Source organism: Sprattus sprattus, assembly GCF_963457725.1.
Source record: "Sprattus sprattus genome assembly, chromosome: 2".
In the NCBI taxonomy this organism is placed as follows: Eukaryota; Metazoa; Chordata; class Actinopteri; order Clupeiformes; family Clupeidae; genus Sprattus; species Sprattus sprattus.
Genome location: NC_137921.1, coordinates 17,932,712 through 17,948,172, shown reverse-complemented (window position 1 = coordinate 17,948,172; position 15,461 = coordinate 17,932,712). Strand labels below are relative to the sequence as shown.

Sequence of the window (15,461 nt, the reverse complement as noted above, 5' to 3'; positions counted from 1 at the left end):
GATTTAGTTTGACACTCACAGCACTGGATATTCTAAAAACAAGTTGTGAAATCTAGTCACGGTTGGAATAGTCATTCTCTTGGCTGTCCTTTAGAGATAACACCCCACAGGAATGTCTGTAACAACCTGCACTACAGATCCATATCAACCCAACAACAATAACAATCAAACAACAGGTTTGTGCAAAAAGACTCCTCCATTTCCCCCAAAGGGTAGGGAAGGGTAGAGACCACTGAAAACAGCAAGTACTGGACAAGCAGGTACAAAATGAGCGTCTGTTATTGTGAAAGAAGGCCAAATTAAGATTAAGATCAAAAGAGATCTGTTTGGTTCTTATTACCGGCTTACTGGTGATTAGTTCACTATGAATAGCAGCGATCTCACACACACGCACAATCTCAGGATGCAACTTTTTTCCCATAACAGCACCCCCAACGGCCACCCCCACCCCCACCCAGGAAGAATCTCTTCCACATCTCATGTCCCAAAGACAGTGAACTCATTGCAGACACACGCTCACGCGCATCACCAGAGTGGCAGCATCTCCTCGTGACTTTCCACCCCACTGGCAGTTGACTCGGGGACCGATCTGGACCGGATAGGTCACAGTGCCGGAGGAACCCTGGAGGACCCGAGCCAGAACCACACGAGGGGTCGTCCACTCTCTGGGCCCCTTGTCCACACATCATGCAATGTCATCACATTCTAACTGCGACTCCCAACAGAGATCACACCAAGAATATGTCCACTACAAATTAAAAGTCTCTGCTGTCTTGTTTCCTTGTCCTGAGGTGAAAAGTCATACTGAACTCAGTGCAGCGTTTTCACTTCCGCTGGGGCGTCCATCTTTGATCTCCGCCGCCGGCACAGCCTGTCTCTGAGGTTGTTTCTGGGAAAAGAGGTTGAAAAAAAAAGTTTGGTATAAAAAATACAACTTGAAACCACTTGATGTCCCCAGATGTATATTGCTTTATAATGTACCTCGATAAGATGATTAAGTGAGCTAGTTAAATCATATACATAAATAAAATGGTTGTGTGTGTGTGTATGTAAGGAGGTGCTGAAGTGTGCTGAGGTGATGTGTGTGTGTGTGTGTGTGTGTGTGTGTAAGGAGGTGCTGGAGTGTGCTGAGGTGATGTGTGTGTGTGTGTGTGTGTGTGTGTGTGGGGGGGGGCGCCTTACTTCATGGCGAGCTCCTTGGAGATCTGCTCCAGCGACCTGCCCTTGGTCTCTGGGATGAAGAGGATGACGAAGATCAGCAGAATGAAGCTCATCACAGCGTAGCAGAAGATTACGTTGGGCAGGCCAATCTTCTCTACAGGGCAAGAGCAGTGGGGTCAGGATGAGTAGTATTAACTCAAAATCCAGAACTATTGCTAGAGTCAGGAAAGCATCCCAGTATTCGGGATAACTAGTGTTAACAGTACAAGAGATTAACAGTCAGTGGTCTAATAAGCCCTGATTAGCCATCTTGGTATGAGTCACTTTTTTTAACGATTTGTTTCCTCTTTATCAGTCTTTGTCTTCTTGTTTACGCCCTACAAGACCAGACAGGACCATGAAAACATCCCCCCTCATATCTCTGGGCAGATAGGCAACTGGATGTCTCATAAACTAGAGGCAACACAATCATTACCCTTATCGAGGCCCTTCAGACTTCCCTTCAGACAGAAGGTGGTTGTGTAATCTGGGTGTATGCTTAAGGCATGCTTCTGAGGTAGCGAGTTGTGGTAAAACTGTGTTTTTGTTATGTTATGTGTGTGGTTACAGTGTGTGTATCAGTATATAATTACATAGGTAGGTCGAAACAGCCCCCCCCCCCCCCCCCCCCCCTTTCAGAGCAGGGCTTGCGCCATCAGTAAGAACACTACCCAGATATCTGCAGTGTGCATTCCGGACACGACATGTTTCTAACAGGGGAAAAGGTCAAATAGATAGAGTATTGATTTAACCTTTAATATCTAGATACGAGCCTTTCTGCTGAGCAGACAGATCTAGCCTAATAACTCCTAATAATACTCTTTGGTGTGGCAGGAAAAGCAACCCGTGGCTGATATGGCTGTAGATAACAGGCAGAGAGAGTGACAAGGTCCAGAACACATAGACACCCATAACTGCTGAGATCACTGACCACTTTCTACAGCTGCTGAGGAGTTGGTGGGGTTTAATAATGAAGCGGGGAACTTCACTGTCCTAGTGTTCTGCTCTACGGCCACATACGACATGCAGACACTTTCAAATGTGTATGCCCTTTATCTTTATATATGTAAGTAGTATATATTTAGTGTGTGTGTGTGTGTGTGTGTGTGCCTGTTGTATATATATAGGTGTATGTGTGTGTGTGCTGAGTAATATGCAATGAGTGATTTATGTATGCACATGGCCGACTTGTATACTGTGTCTTAACTTGCATAATGAACAGCAGCAGTCTTAAGTGCTGACTGGATAGGGTTTGGGTGTGTATTAGGGATGCACCGATCCGATATTTGTATCGGTATCGGTACCGATATTGACGACATTTCTAGATCGGGTATCGGTGAAAATGTGCCGATCCAAAAAAAAAAAAAAAAAAATAATTTTTTTTTTTTTTTTTTTTTTAATATTTATACTTGAATCCTATTCCTACTACCTTGCTGCTTTGATAATTCAATTTACCTCACGGGATTAATACAAGTTTATCTATCTATCTGTCTATTGGCTGATCTATTCAGTGTAATTCTATGCTGTGAGTGACGTCATACAAAAGCAACACGCCGTGCAGAGCTCAGTGTTTACAAAATGGAGCGAGCGAAAGGATCTGCTATCTGGAGCTATTTATTATTTTATTATTTATTTTGTTTTACATTGTATTTTGAATCCCTAATTGCACTGACTGAACCAGTCACACTATATTTATGATTTATTTTATTTATGATTAAGATTGTTTTACTGGTGCAAAATGATTAAATAAATTAGTAATTCAGTACATTTATATCTGTTTATTTGTTTTTTTTTACATAGGAAAGAAATGTTTAAGTCAAGTCTCATGATCCCAGATCTCCCCCAATGAAACTTACAGTTTGTTATCATCATTTCGCTTTTTTTTTTATATCGGTATGGGATCGGTATCGGCCGATACTAAACCTCAGATATCGGTATCGGTATCGGAGGTGAAAAAAGCGGATCGGTGCATCCCTAGTGTGTATGTGTGTATGTATGTATGTGTGGGTGTGTGGGTGTGTTTGCGTGTGTGTGTGTGTGTGTGTGTATGTACCTGTTAGGGTGAGGAAGGTCATGGATATAATGAGGTTTGTGGCCCAGTTGAAGGCAGACACCACAGATACGGCCTTCCCTCGGATCCCAGTCGGAAATATCTCACTAAGCACCACATACACCACTATACACACACACACACACACACACACACACACACACACACACACGCACAAGTGTAGACAAGTACACACAGAACACACACGGGTTAAAACACATTCAAACACAACTAACTGCTGAAGTGAACATTTTGAAAAGCACAGTTCAGATGCATACACGAATGTGATTAGCCATGCTGGTGTGTGTGTGTGTGTGTGTGTGTGTGTGTGTGTGTGTGTGTGTGTATGTGTGTGTGTGTTGGTGTGTGTGACCCAGTGTGTGTGCACAGTAGAGCTGCTCAAGCCAGAGTTCTTACTTGGGCCGAGGCTGAAAGAGAAACCAGCTACGTACACCAGCAGGCTAACCAATGAGATCCATTTGAGAGCCATGGACACGTCCTCCTGAGACACTCGTGTGTCGGCAGCAATCCTCCTCCCAGAATCCTTGGTGAGGCTCCAGTTTCCCTGTCGGTCAATCGAGCTGTTGTGGGGCCCTTGCCTCAGGGTAGAGATGTAGCTGAGGTGGCTGAAGTTCAGTGTGGGGTGGTACTGTCCAATGGGCACGGCAGCCCTGTCCTCCCCCTCCCCCCAGTGGGAATGGTTTGGCCTTGGCGAGCTCTGGCACAGGGTTGACACCTGCGTTTGGCTCTGCATTGTGGCCACGCCCAACGCCGTCAGCGAGATCGTCATGACTACAGCGCCAACGCACAGGAAGACCTTGGGCCCAACACGGTCCACTAGCAGGATGGCGGGGATGGTCCCGCCCACTTTGACCACGCCCAGGCCGGTGGAGGCCAGCGTTGCGGCCTCTTCACTCTGGAAACCGACGTGGTGCAGCACAGTGGAGGCATAGGAGAGCAGGTTGGGCTGCCCGGTGGCTTGCTGCAAGAACACCAGCGCCATGCCAACAAGAAGACGCTGACGCATGTTGTCATGGGAACGGAAGAGGTCCAGGAAGCTGTGCTGCATCTCCCGGCATAGGGCCACCCGGATGGCCCTCAGCTCCTCCTCCACCGCTGTCATCACCCCAAGTGATGACCCCGTGGTCCCTAGCGACGACCCCCTGAGGCGCTGCAGCACAGTGCGAGCCTCCTCCTCCTTGCCCCGGGCCAGCAGGAAGCGGGGGCTGCGTGGCAGGAAGTACATGGCGGCCGCCTGGGCCAGTGCTGGGGGGATCACCGCTCCAAAGGTGTAGCGCCAACCACCGGGCACCGCGGTGAAGACATAGCTCAGTCCGAAGCCCAGTAGCACGCCCAGCACCACCATCAGCTCGTACAGGCACACCAGACGCCCGCGCCAGGCCTGAGGAGCCACCTACACACACACATACATACACACATGCATACATACATAAATACATATAAACAGGCATTCATGTATACATTACCATACATACATATATTGTATAAACTCACATACATACACACACATAGACACACACAGGTAAACACATAGTGAATATACTATGTGTAAACATCTATACACACAAACAAACAAACACATACAAAAATACACTAGGATTTTTGCTTGAGGTTTCGGTGGGCAGAAATAATTGATTTAACCGGACAAATTTTAAGCTTACATACACATGTTTCATTAGAATGTTACAAACGCAAATATATTGTAACCTATGTGGGTTGGTGAATGACAATGTCCTGCTTGGCCACATGAAACTAATGAACTGAAGACATAAAACTAAAGAAAGAAACTTAAGTGTAGCTTTTGAACGCAAGGGCATTCTAAGATGAAAAGGAAAACATTAATTATTTTTGGTTACTAGCTATTTATGATATAGTAATAATATATGATTAATTTGCTTCGGTTAGAACACAAATCTGCGGTTTAAGGATATGTTTAGTGTTTTGTATGTACCAGACATTTTGGCATTTCAGTAATTTTTTAATCAATTTTACCAGGCAAAAAAAGGTTATAGTCGGCTAACGGAATCCCTGACACACATACTGTATATATGTACATTACATCCGTACACATTGGTAAATACATATTATATTTGATATGTTCGTGAAACATTGGTTACAGTGTGTACTTGTGTGCTTGTGTTCTGTGTTTTTCTATGCTACTGTAACAATCTGATTCAAGTATCCAGCATCTGTGTAACTACCCACCTCTGCGATGTACAGGCAGGACGCTGTTCCCGACAGTGCCACAGCCATGCCAACCACCACCCGCCCGACCACCAGGGCCGCCAGAGAGCTCACGCTCACGCTCAGCAGAGTGCCGCCTACGGCCATGCAGGCGGTGAGCATAATAGCGAACTTGCGTCCCCAGCAGTCCAGCACAGCGCCCCCTGCCAGCGAGAACAGCAGTGCGCCCAGCAGCAGGGAGCTGACCACCAGCTCCTGGCTCTGACACGAGAGGGCCAGCTCCTCCCGCAGCTGCAGCAGGGCCCCGGAGATCAGGCCAAGCTCATAGCCCAGCAGCAGGCCACTCACAGAGGCCACCAGGGCCGAGAGAACCAGCACCACGCCACAACCTGAGGGAGAGGGGGAGGGAGGGAGAGAAGAGAGAGAGGACGAGGGAGGGAGGGAGAGAAGAGAGAGGGATGGGAGAAAGAGGGAGGGAGGGAAAGGTATGGAGTAAGAGGGATGGAGGAAAAGGAGAGAGAGGGAGGGATGAGGGGAACACAAAGAGGTAAAGGGATGAGAGAGGGATGGAGGAAAAGGAGAGAGAGGGAGGGATGAGGGGAAGACAAAAAGAGGTAAAGGGATGAGAGATGGATGGAGGAAAAAAAGGAGAGAAAGGAGGTGAGAAACAGAAAAGGTTGAAGAGAGAGGGAGGGTGTTAGGTGGAAATTCACTCAAGTTACCTTAGGACTCCGGAGTTGCATATAAGTATATTTATTAAACAATAACAACAAGCTTGTTTGGCTCGGCAAAACAATTTGTCAGCAGGGATAACCACGTGGTGGGTCTCTGACATCTGAGGCTCCGTGTCTTGCAAGGATGTCAGTTTTGCACAAGGTCGAAAGAAGCACAGTTCGACCCTTCTTATCACCTCTGGTTCAATCATGCTCTTACACATATGCAGACTAAGTGGCACCAAATAATCTAAGTTACACACACACATAAACACATAAAGCCATGTTCCTGCTTACATAAGCACATGATTCATATGGTAATCATCAATACAAGACACTTGATTTATATATCCTTAAGTCATTAACAGTGTTTCAAGATTATCTCTATCAGAGGGGATGGATCAAGGGGAGAAAGAGAGAAAGAGTGAGACAGCAGAAGAGCAGAGCAAAAGAGAAAGAAAGAGAAAGAAGATACTTTAGTAACAGGAATAAATAGAAGTGAGTGAAGAGAAAGAGAATTACAGAGAGAGAGGAAGAGAGAACGAATATAATCAGCTGCATTCAGACAACAAATGTGCTTATGTCTGTGATCACACTGAAGCATGGTATGTATGTAAGACAAGCTTCAATCACCAGTGTAACCTCATCTTCCTCACTGCCTCAGACAAAATCCCTGATAGTCTAGCTCCCTCCCTACATCTGCTGGCATACTTCCCCTGTAAGTGCATAAACATGCCTACTGCTTAGTTTCCACACTAAATCCCTGACTCTGACATTTTCCGTCCTTAAATGCGTTTATGCGGCTGCTGTGCTGAGTGGAAACTTCTAGCCCAGGTTTCAGGATTAAACCTCACACACACAGGCCTTTTGTTGCATGGTATTTGAACGATGGCAATGAGTGTGTGTGTGTGTGTGTGTGTGTGTGTGTGTGTGTGTGTGTGTGTGTGTGTGTGTGTGTGTGTGTGTGTGTGTGAGTGTGTGTGTGTGTGTCTGTGAGTGTGTGTGTGTGTGTGTGTGTGTGTGTGTGTGTGTGTGTGAGAGTGTGTGTGTGTGTGTGTCTGTGTCTGTGTGTGTGAGTGTGTGTGTCTCTGTGTGTGTCTATGTGTGTATCTGTGTGTGTCTCTGTGAGTGTTTGTGCGTGTATGTTTTCTGATAATTAACCATTAAGATGTATGGGTGCTTATGTGAGGTTACATCATACAGTAGGTCATGAAATAATAAATTGTTTATTAATGAGCAATACAAGTGCTCAGACACTGTTATCAAGATAGTGTTATCAGTGGTGCAAAGTGCGACTGATAATGTATCTCATCACAAAAAAATTCACAACAGGCCCTGTCTCTCAACAATTCCCATTCAATTCATGAACTGTCCCATGCATTATCAGAGAAACAGGTAAATAGTGGAAATATTGTATTGCCATAGACCAATAATCAACCACCTTGCAAATGATGTGAGCATACCATAGGTAAGGAGTTTAAAATGTTTTACGATACTATATTACATCCAGCCCAGATTCAGTCATCTTTCATGATCACTGTGCACAGGTGTGCATATGTGCATTTATCTAGAGCTGGTTTCCATGCCAACTGTTTTGCAGGATGTCTATTTGTTATGGCTACCATGGTTACGCTACCTGTGCTGCTCTTCTGAAGAGAGCTTTCTGTGGAGTTTGGGTGTTTGAAGTCATTCGAGGTCAGGTTCTCAGCCTCCTTGCTGTCATCCATGACTCCTCACAGTTTAGATGCAATTTGCTGAGGGGGGATATACAGCAAAACTGAGAAACAGAAGCGGAGAGGAGATAAATTAAGTGAGATAAGGTGGCCCAGCAGCAGAACAGTTTTCTTTGCAGAACAACGTCAGATGTAGTCCAGTTGAAGTGTTAGGCTACCTAACGGCACGATCTAACTGGACCAAATGAAGGTACCAGCAAGTAGTTCCGCAAAAGACATCGGATAGGATCGGATCTGAATTTAAATGTATCTGCATAAATACTGTTATAACCGTGGTGCACTTGAATAGCTAACGATTCTACATATAATAACGGCGTATTATCATGTTTAACAGCTTTTCAAGAAAACTAGTTTTTCAATATAAAATCCTTCGTAGACCACAGTCTAAAGTGTTGTGACTTGTAGGACTAGCTTTACTTGTCTGGCTACTTAAAGAAAGCCAGTTGTAGGTCACTTTCAGTCAGTTTCTAACAATTAGATAAGTTAGCAAGGGAAAGATAGAAAGTGGCTGCCACATGTCTGTTGGTATAACAAGCAACTCAAAACAGGGATACATGGCCAAAAGAATAAGCTTTAGAACGTGATGCCCAAGGTCATAATGTAGTCACAGGAATCTGCAAAACAACGGGGAGTAGGTACAAACATTTGCAGGATAAAAGAACAACACAGACCAACCATTCCTCGAAATTAAGCACTTAAAACCACCAGGGTATTCCTACTTATAGTAAGCTAACAGCTGTCAACATTGCAGCCAACCAAGATTTTGGGACAGCTGCTGTTCAAAGTTCGCATTTTTCAAGTCGGTACGTTAAAATGATTTGAAAATACATATGTTTGCAAGAACGATTTGCTAATCAAACGGCAACCTTCGTTTGAACCTTACCTTGTTGGATCACTTTCGTGTTTTGGTTGGAATCATTGTTGTCTCCTGACTTTCTAGCTTCGACAGGACCGAGTCCAGGGTGCCTGAACAAGTTTCTTGCTTTGGAAACGCCTCACGCAAGGCCTGCGACTAAACCACGCCCACCCTCCACCAAACCAGAAGGATTTCCCTACCCCTATCACTCCGGAGATGCAAATTAGCTCCATACGCTCGGCCCTACCATACCGATCACCAAAATATTGACGTAAGAATAAGGATACACTGTTCTCCCATGCTAAATCGTTGCCAAGAATCTTTTAAGGATGAATTCAACATTGTTTAAGAGACTAATTTGCAGGCAAAGAAACTATTTCGAGAAATGGTCGAAGTTTTGAACTGGTCACAGGTGGATTGGAGGCTAAATCGTTTCGTAAGTTTACCAAAGGTTAAGGTAATTCATGGGAAAAAGTAAAGGAATGACTAGTGAAAGAAAAGTTTTATGGGAATTTTTTGGTTTAGGTTTGTATTTTCACCCAACATGCCAAAATAATTCAGCCACTGTGGGTCTGCACTTAAGTCGAAAGGTTGTATTTTCACCCAACATGCCAAAAGAATTCAGCCATTGTGGGTCTGCACTTAAGTCGAGTCACGTCGTCTCCGGGTATAATAATAATAATAATAGGCCGTCGTTAGGCCTCCTTTAGGGGGTCTGGATCCAGCAACCAATGAAAATAAAGCATCCTGGAATTGCTTGCGATTCATCTTCCGAAAGTTTCGTTCACCTTAGGAAACCACTGGAGCTCAGTCTTCTACAAGGAGTAATTCGTCTCCAGTTTTCATGTTTACGACAAATTCACAATGGTTTTACACAAGCAATGACAACTTCACTGCAGGTTGTGTAGCCTAATGCTTCCTCAAAGTGTTCCTGGTAATGCCCAAACCTGCAAAATGGCAGATTTACTACGTTTGTATGCCTTTGACTAATACAAGTACGCAAACTTTGAAAAAAAAAAATATAGGTTTGTTTTGCTTTTTCAATAACCTTTTATTATGTCTTCTTGTCCTGTCTTATACTTACACCCCATGGCCTTCAAATCAAAGTCTTCTAAAACATAATGCTTTTCAGTTATTTTTGTCTTTTTTCACAGGTCTACTGACATTAAGACATTTCACACAATGCCACAATGAATGACCTCAGCATCAGAGATGTCTCACCTCATGACTGGCACCTATCTTCCTGCATAGTTCCTGAGATAAAAAGAACACAAAGTGACACAGCGTCTACCGGTGGGGTGCTATACCGTGACTGAAAGCACTTCTGCAAGAATTTGATTGAGCCCTTTCTTTGTTCCAGCACACTATGTTCTCACAACCCCCCCTTCTTAATATTTCACATGATATGTTTTGCACTAGAACATTTTCCATTCACATTCTTCTTCTTCTTATGCACTAGATAACAAAAAATATTAGAGAATTAAACCAAATGTCTTGACATTAAAAACAAATTACTGACCAAGAATCTTATTCAAATTTCTGTAAAAACATATCGGTTACATAACATAAATTGACATATGAGGTAGATAAATGCAATGAGTGATTCATGACAAATCAAGTAAGGATGATTCACAGTGGAAGTTAAACAAATAGCCTGAAAGGTAGAGGGGACAGAGTATCTGTGCATACACACAGACACACATATGACACTGTTGAATCATCAACAAAGTCCCAAGGAAAAAGCCATTGGCAAAACCTATTCGGAGTCGGACCGGTGAGACAAGTTCCAACGTTCCAAAAACCCTACTGGCTTCCAGCACTCGTACCATCCTTTTATTTAGTTCTGTGGAACACAATTTTCCTGGCTTAAGTTCAAAAATGTGTTTTGGGTATTTCCACAAATGAGCATACTGGTGTTCTATCTGCCGCCAAGAGAACTCCTGTGCCCATCAAGGTGTGCTGGATGTGACAAGGTACATAGGCAGTAAGGGGCATCAGGCCAAACAGCAGGCACTGTCAAAAACGTTTACTTGCCATTGACTGCAGAGATGAGTGTACAAGAGTGTACATTCAAATACATAAGGTTGACTGCAATGTACAAGAATACCATTTTTCCCAATTATTACATCTAATTCTATGACTATGCATATATAAGGGAGGTACGACAGGGGCGGGGCGTGGCGGGCGGAATGGGGTCGGGTCGGGGGCTTGACGGGGGGGATATGTCAATCTTGCCTGTCTTCAAAACTTGAGAGCCCTGTGACATTTAGGTTTACTTGAGGTAAATGAAAGGGCATATTGTAGTGGGCTATGTTAACTGTAAGCTAGCTAGCTAGCTATTTTGCTAGAAACTGTCTACAGTGAGCAAGAGTGTGAACGAGCGAATTTGAAATACAAGAATAACTTTAGACATCTCTCTATTCTTTGCATTAATATATCTTTCTAGGATTTCGCAACAATTATAACAGTCCCTATAGAATGTTGTTGTTTATAATCAGTTAATGCTAGTGAATCCTAGTTTGACTTGATTATAGTGAATGCATTGGGTTCCTTCCATTTCAGCCCCTCACATAATATTTATCATTTGATAATAAAGATGTACTTGAAATGGGTTTTTTAATTTTTGTTATTCATGTTTTTTTTTTCTCCATTTAATGGACATTGACCCTGAACTAGTTCATCTTTATCTCAGTGATAGTACCACTGGTATTTAAAAACTACACGGACAACAATACATATGTAAATAAATTATCATCAAAATCTTATTCCCTTCTGCTCGTAATAAAACAAATAAACAACTCAAAAGTTGACACTGTCAGGTCCATTCTCTATCCATAGTGTCTAAATGAGCATAAAATATCACTGGTATGTGAAAAAACTACACGGACAACACCATAGATGTAAATGTTGATCAAAATTGTATTCCCTTCTGCTCATAATAAAACAAGTAAACAACTCAAAAGTTGACACTTCCCCTTCAAGAATAAGGATTTGGGAGCGGATATGAAAGCTAGTTTATCCGTCTTTCCTTTACAAGCAGGACAATTATTTCTCTCTCTTTATTTGAGAAAGGTTCATATTTGTATTGTCAAATTTCACTATAACCCTGAAATTCTGCCATGGTGTTATCATTTACTAGCCTGGATACTAGACCGAACCCTGCCCACAACATTTTTGGTCTGGAAGTTCAGTCTGGCACTGCTCCGTTGGGGAGAAATGAGCACAGATCCGAAAACGGATCTAGCCAATCAAACTGTCAGGGCGGGCTATATACGATGATGGACAGATGGCTTGAGTTGAATTAACAGTAGATTCGAAATTGTACCAAGATGGTGGCGTCTCGGGAGCCTGTTAGTGGGAAATATTTTATGTGAATGAAGCTGTCCACACAACTTTTTCTATGTCTACATTGACTCGGTTAGTTGTGTATGTGCAACATGAATGTTGCAGAGTATTGTAGGTCTTAACTTAAGCTCTCTAGACTATTATTGTTAGGTTATTGCTAATGCTTAGACCAAAAATCCATTGAAACACATAGTAGCTAGCTAGCCTCGCTGCTAATAAGTATAATGTGAGCATGCATATCTCACAGATATTGACAGCGCATTCATTTTGAAAGAGAAACAGAGAAACGCGATTAAGGCATTTGTTGATCGAAAAGATGTTTTTGCCATCCTTCCTATGGGATCCGGTAAAAGTTTAATGTATCAGATGGTCATACTACGTTGCTCTGATTGGTTCTAGGTATCCAATTGAGCGAAGAGGCATTTTCTTTCCTGGTTCGTTGAAACACGCCCCATAATCACAGCTCAATGGAGCAGTATCAGACTCATATTCTCACTAGAATAGGCTAATCATTTACTGAATGCAAGCAAAACTACAGAGGAAAATCACACTATTTTCTGATTCTGAGTGAACCAATCTATGAACCGTCTGAAACAATGGATATCTGCGGCCCCAAAGGGGCCCAAACATCTGATAGTGCCCCATCTCCCACTGTTAACTTTGGCCTGTGTGGTTCAAGCTCATTAATGTTTCCATGGCAACAGTCTTAAGCCTGCGCTGCTGCCCCACAGAGCAGAGAAGAACAGCGGGGAGCAGAATTTCACAAAGCAAGCACACAGACAGAAACAAACACGAAACAAATTACTGAAAAACAGGACTTTAATGCTTGTGAGTCAAGCTTATTCTCAAACACATTCACTCTACTATGCATATTAAATTAAATACAGCTGTATACAGTGCACTAAACATACCCATCTATGTACCTGGCCCTTTTAATTTTTAAAGCTGAACTATATCTATATTTTTTCACTTTGAATTGAAAAGCTATAAAACACTATATTTATAGTATATTGACTAACCCTCAGCACAGATGATTAGCATTAAATAATTGGTTTGTTATTGAATTGAAGGTGCTCCATGAAATAAATATGACATTTTGAGTTTTTCATTTGTTATCTTTACAGGTTTACTCCTGTCGAGCTTGCATTTCTGTCAGAATATGCGAAGACTATGAACCCAGGAGAGAGGAATGTGCAAATGGGGTGGAGGTCTACTTGAAATCGAATAAAGTTTGAAAAAAACATGCTCTTCGAGTTTGTGGTCTTTGACAGCATTATTATATTTTTGTATGACATGTTTTACCATGTCTTGGGCTCCATGTAGCACTCATCAGCTATTAAATAAGCTTCTATTTCTTACAGTCGTGTCAATTATATATTTACTTTTATACTTTAAGTACATTTTAGAGCCTGTACTTTTTTACTTTTACTTGAGTATAGAGGTTAAGTCGATACTTCAACTTTTATCAAAGTCTTTTTAAACTCCAGTATCAATACTTATACTTGAGTAACGAATGTGTTTACTTTTGACACCATTGCTTAAGCACAATTTTGAAAATAGGGCCAGGTTTTTCAAAACACTACACACAATTAGCACAGAACCTCAGATTCTTGAAAAAAATGAAACAGTCTACATTCAAGTTTTTTTTTTGGATAAACACTAAAATCAAAAGTATTGCACAATTATCAAAACCTTTACTCAAGAAGCAAAACATCAGCCCAGATTTGCATCACCTATAAGCACATCAACATCACACTTTTTGCGAAACAATACACACAAGTGAATTGCAAAACACACACTTAACACACATGTGAACATTAGACCCATAAGTATATCAAGATGTCACTTCAAATTACCACACCTATGAGCCAATTGGTTAAACACAGCCATCAAGTGCGCAAACACATGAGTGCTAAATTGTCGACATATCGAACAGGTTTAAGAACTATAGAAATGCAGAAGGTGAGTTCATCTGTGTTCAACCAAAATGGAAGGAGTCAGAAGAAGAAGAGTGAGAGGGGAATGCACTGAAGAGGAGAAGGAGAAAGAGGAAGATGTGGAGGGCCATGCCAGAGGCTTAGGTGGAGGCGGAGGAAGAGGAAGACCTGAAGCAGGAGGTAAACATGCTCAAAGAAGAAGAGGACCAAATTATGTAATGAACTTGGAAGTATGTGTTTACATGTGTGTGTGTGTGTGTGTGTGTGTGTGTGTGTGTGTGAGTGTTTGTGTGTGTGTGTTTGTGTGAGATGCAGATCAAATCAAATCATGTAAGATTAAATCAAATAAAAAGGTCTGGTGAAGGGCCTCACTGGTCTAAGCAGAATACAGAAAATAAGAGAGTAGTCATGATCATAGAGAAAAACACGTTCTGCACAGATGAGTCACAACAAAATATTTTGCAAGAGCATGTCCGGGAAGCCACCTCCCCATTCACCCAGAAACAGCACAAATTAGCCAAATATGCGTTGGTGCACAGTGGCATTATAATTTTCCTATTGAAGAAGGAAAGTGAGGATTGATGAAACCTATTTTGATGGTTTCATGCCAGCTGATAAGCTATTGGCCAACACTATTGACAGAGCTCTTGTGAAGAGAAATAAATCTGCTTATGTAACTACCGGTCATTTCACCTCATTTATGCTGACATGCAGTTGGCTGAGTGGTCATAGCCAGGGGATTCAATTTGATGAAACCTTGAACTGAAAAATACATGAATTATATTTTTGATATCATATATTTGATATTATTTTTCATCATTATTGCGCTATATTTCTTATCTTGCAGAAACATTTGTGTCAGACATTTTTGAAAAGTATCTTGTGCTGCAGTGAAGGTATGTGACTTTCAGGATAGCTTTAGCTAAGTATTATCCGTCTGTATCTTATCAAGCGCCCCCTTCAGGTACTGTGAGAGAACTGCAGAAACATTGTGCACTACATCCACCAAGGAAAACCCCAGTTTCTTGCTGCAGAAATAAGATATACATTAAGTGCAGGAGCACCTTTTTCCTCAAAGATATACCGGAGCTTGATGCCAGATGGCACAATTGGCCAGGATGCCAAGTGTGTGTAACAGCCTGCTGTGGCAGTTTATGTGACAGAACTGACCCAGCTGGTGGACAGTATAGGCACAGAGGAGGTAGCTGTGGAATGTCAACTTTGCTCTCCTCGTTTGAAATCTAGACATGTCACATTGTGTAGACAAGTCACTAGACAGCTCTGATGTTCTCTGAGTCATTTTTACACATGCACACACAAGTGTGTGTGTGTGTGTGTGTGTGTGTGTGTGTGTGTGTGTGTGTGTGTGTGTGTGAGTGTGTGTGTGTGTGTGTGTGTGTGTGTGTGTGTGTGTGTGTGTGT

General features: G+C 42.5%; 1 protein-coding gene across 2 annotated transcripts; it reads right to left on the bottom strand.

Moving 5' to 3' along the window:
- Positions 1-545: 545 nt before the first annotated feature.
- On the bottom strand, positions 546-8,849 carry slc2a12 (solute carrier family 2 member 12). 2 transcript variants are annotated; one of them, XM_080833543.1, is made up of 7 exons: positions 8,785-8,849; positions 7,805-7,945; positions 5,477-5,844; positions 3,668-4,664; positions 3,254-3,376; positions 1,183-1,315; positions 546-889 (listed from the first exon to the last, which is right to left on the bottom strand). In XM_080833543.1, exons 2-7 carry the CDS (start codon positions 7,893-7,895, stop codon positions 811-813), a joined length of 1,791 nt encoding a protein of 596 aa, XP_080689669.1. In that variant the 5' UTR covers positions 7,896-7,945; positions 8,785-8,849; the 3' UTR covers positions 546-810. The 2 variants fall into 2 exon arrangements, with proteins under 2 accessions (XP_080689669.1, XP_080689670.1); XM_080833544.1 differs by having other exon boundaries at positions 7,805-7,922; positions 8,785-8,848.
- Between the last annotated feature and the right edge of the window lie 6,612 nt (positions 8,850-15,461).